A 2,254-nucleotide genomic window follows, 5' to 3' on the forward strand; every position below is an offset into this window, starting at 1 on the left:
TCACTTTTCACCTATCCGCCAACCTACCTTCCTCTGCCCCCCAGTCTTCAGCTGTCCCTCCTTTCCTCCCCCAACAGACTCTTCCCTTCTCTCCCACCTTTTTCTGTTTGCCCACTTCAGCTTCTACATCTTCTGTCTCCTTGTTTCTTTTATTTCATCTTTTTCAGTCTCCCCTCCCCATCCACTTTTGATTGACACCAAATTGAAGCTTGGCAGGCTCAGCAATGTTACTGTGTTGCTTGTAACCCCATAAATGGCCACCAAGACAATATCACAGTATCTCAGTGGGTATTCATCTCTTAAAGCTGCAGACATCGCTTCTATTATTTTAGGGTTTATAACCCTCCCAGTTTCTTTTTATATACATATACATATATACATACATACATTGCTGGGGCTTTTTCTGGGTTTGCAGGAAAATCTCCAATTTGTGGACTTTTTGATGCAGACTCTGAAGTCTGGTTTAAAATTTGATATTACAAGTGGGGGGGGCCCCCATGAAACTTGGGGGGGGAATCCCATCCCCCCCCATCACTGAGCCCAGTGCAGGCCCTGAAAGCAGGCTGCAAACATTTTTTTTTAATTTGGGGGGAATTTAAACCCCCAATGTATTTCTTAAACATTTCGGATTTTCCTACAAACCTGGAGGTCCCTCGAGTTTGCAGGAAAATCTGCTTAGTGTCAGTGCGGCCCTGGTCTGAGGATTTAAATATCCGCAGACGGAGGCTAGACTTTGCTGTTAGATAGATGATTTTCTGTTGACTTACCTTGAGGTCCTTGATCCCCGTCCGGTCCATCGATACCCCTACCGATGGCACCTTTGTCTCCTCTCTCACCAAGATCACCTACAGTGCCATAGGAAAAGTTTAAACTCAGCAAGAAATTTAAACTATGGGTAGCTTAGTCTGTCAGCTAGGAACGGGAAATGGTGGCAGAGAAAACAGGTTTGTGGATTAAGCAAGTTGCTCAATTTGAGCCCGAAACTGTAGGACACACGTCCGCGTAATGACTCTGTCCTTTTGTATTAGTTTGAAAATTGTTATTCCCACTTTCCAGTTAATGAAGCCTTAAGACTAAGTGCTTGTTCTGCCATAAAATTTGTCCATCCACCTGGAGGATATTACACTTACTGCTACTGACATTGTAACATCCCAAATCTCATTACTGGGGGGGGGGAGTTTCTGGTTTCCTAACAGGATCAAATCCTGACTGCTTTGTATGGGAGATTCTCCCACCTGCCCTTGCAGCAGTTTTGCTGTCCCTGTTCAAATAAAGTGGTTGAATGTCACACATATACTTCTGCACTGCGAATTTTATCAAGAAGAAAGGCTACAATTAATTATTCCATTGCTCTGCAGATTTAAACCACTACAATATTATATAGATTTTAGCCCTGAAACCCTTCGGTTTCATCTATTAGATGACAGCCAGAGAATTATATCATATGCAGTAGCAAAGTTCTGTGTGATAGTACTCAGAAAGCGGTGTCACTTGACGAAGTAAACGTCAGTTGCTGGGAAATAAATTAATTGAGTGTGTCGTTTACTATTTTGGTATAGACACACATGTCTTTCACCATTTATGTATTTATCCATTTTAAGATTTATGTTTAAAAGCTTATCCTATCCATTTTAAAATTTAATAAATTGTCCTTTTTATCTGTACCCATTGTGGCTGGTCTTATGGCGGTAATAAACTTTCGTACTTTTGGAAATCCTGACTGGGACTGGATATGTGTGTGTCAAGTGATAAACAGAGGTGAGTTTGCCATTGCCTGCCTCTGCGTTGCATCCAAATTGTCCTTTTTATCTGTACCCATTGTGGCTGGTCTTATGGCGGTAATAAACTTTCGTACTTTTGGAAATCCTGACTGGGACTGGATATGTGTGTGTCAAGTGATAAACAGAGGTGAGTTTGCCATTGCCTGCCTCTGCGTTGCATCCCCTGGGGTTCTTTGGTGGTCTCCCCTCCAAGTACTAACCAGGGCCGACCCTGCTTAAATCCCCCCCCCCCAATAAAAGGCATCTGTGCGTGCACAGACAATGCAGCTATCCAGTTTGGTGTAGTGGTTAAGTGTGCGGACTCTAATCTGGGGGAACCGGGTTTGATTCCCCACTCCTCCACTTGCACCTGGCTAGATGACCTTGGGCAAGCCGTAGTTCTGACAAGAGCTGTTCTTGAAAAAGAGCAGTTTCTATCAGAGCTCTCTCAGCCCCACCTACCTCACAGGGTGTCTGTTGTGGGGAGGGGAAGG

The 2,254-nt window shown here is 43.8% G+C and overlaps 1 protein-coding gene across 1 annotated transcript in view; it reads right to left on the minus strand.

The window, feature by feature from the left end:
* The window catches only part of COL9A3 (collagen, type IX, alpha 3), a gene marked incomplete at its 5' end in the record, with an annotated part of 22,133 nt that overhangs the window by 1,154 nt on the left and 18,725 nt on the right, over positions 1 to 2,254 (minus strand). Inside the window, one exon of the mRNA XM_015410331.1 lies at positions 768 to 845. Within this exon, the coding sequence (XP_015265817.1) occupies positions 768 to 845 (78 nt within the window). The remainder of the gene's footprint in view (positions 1 to 767; positions 846 to 2,254) is intronic.

Source organism: Gekko japonicus, unplaced genomic scaffold (genome assembly GCF_001447785.1).
Source record: "Gekko japonicus isolate JY-2015 unplaced genomic scaffold, Gekko_japonicus_V1.1 scaffold1539, whole genome shotgun sequence".
Taxonomy (NCBI): Eukaryota; Metazoa; Chordata; class Lepidosauria; order Squamata; family Gekkonidae; genus Gekko; species Gekko japonicus.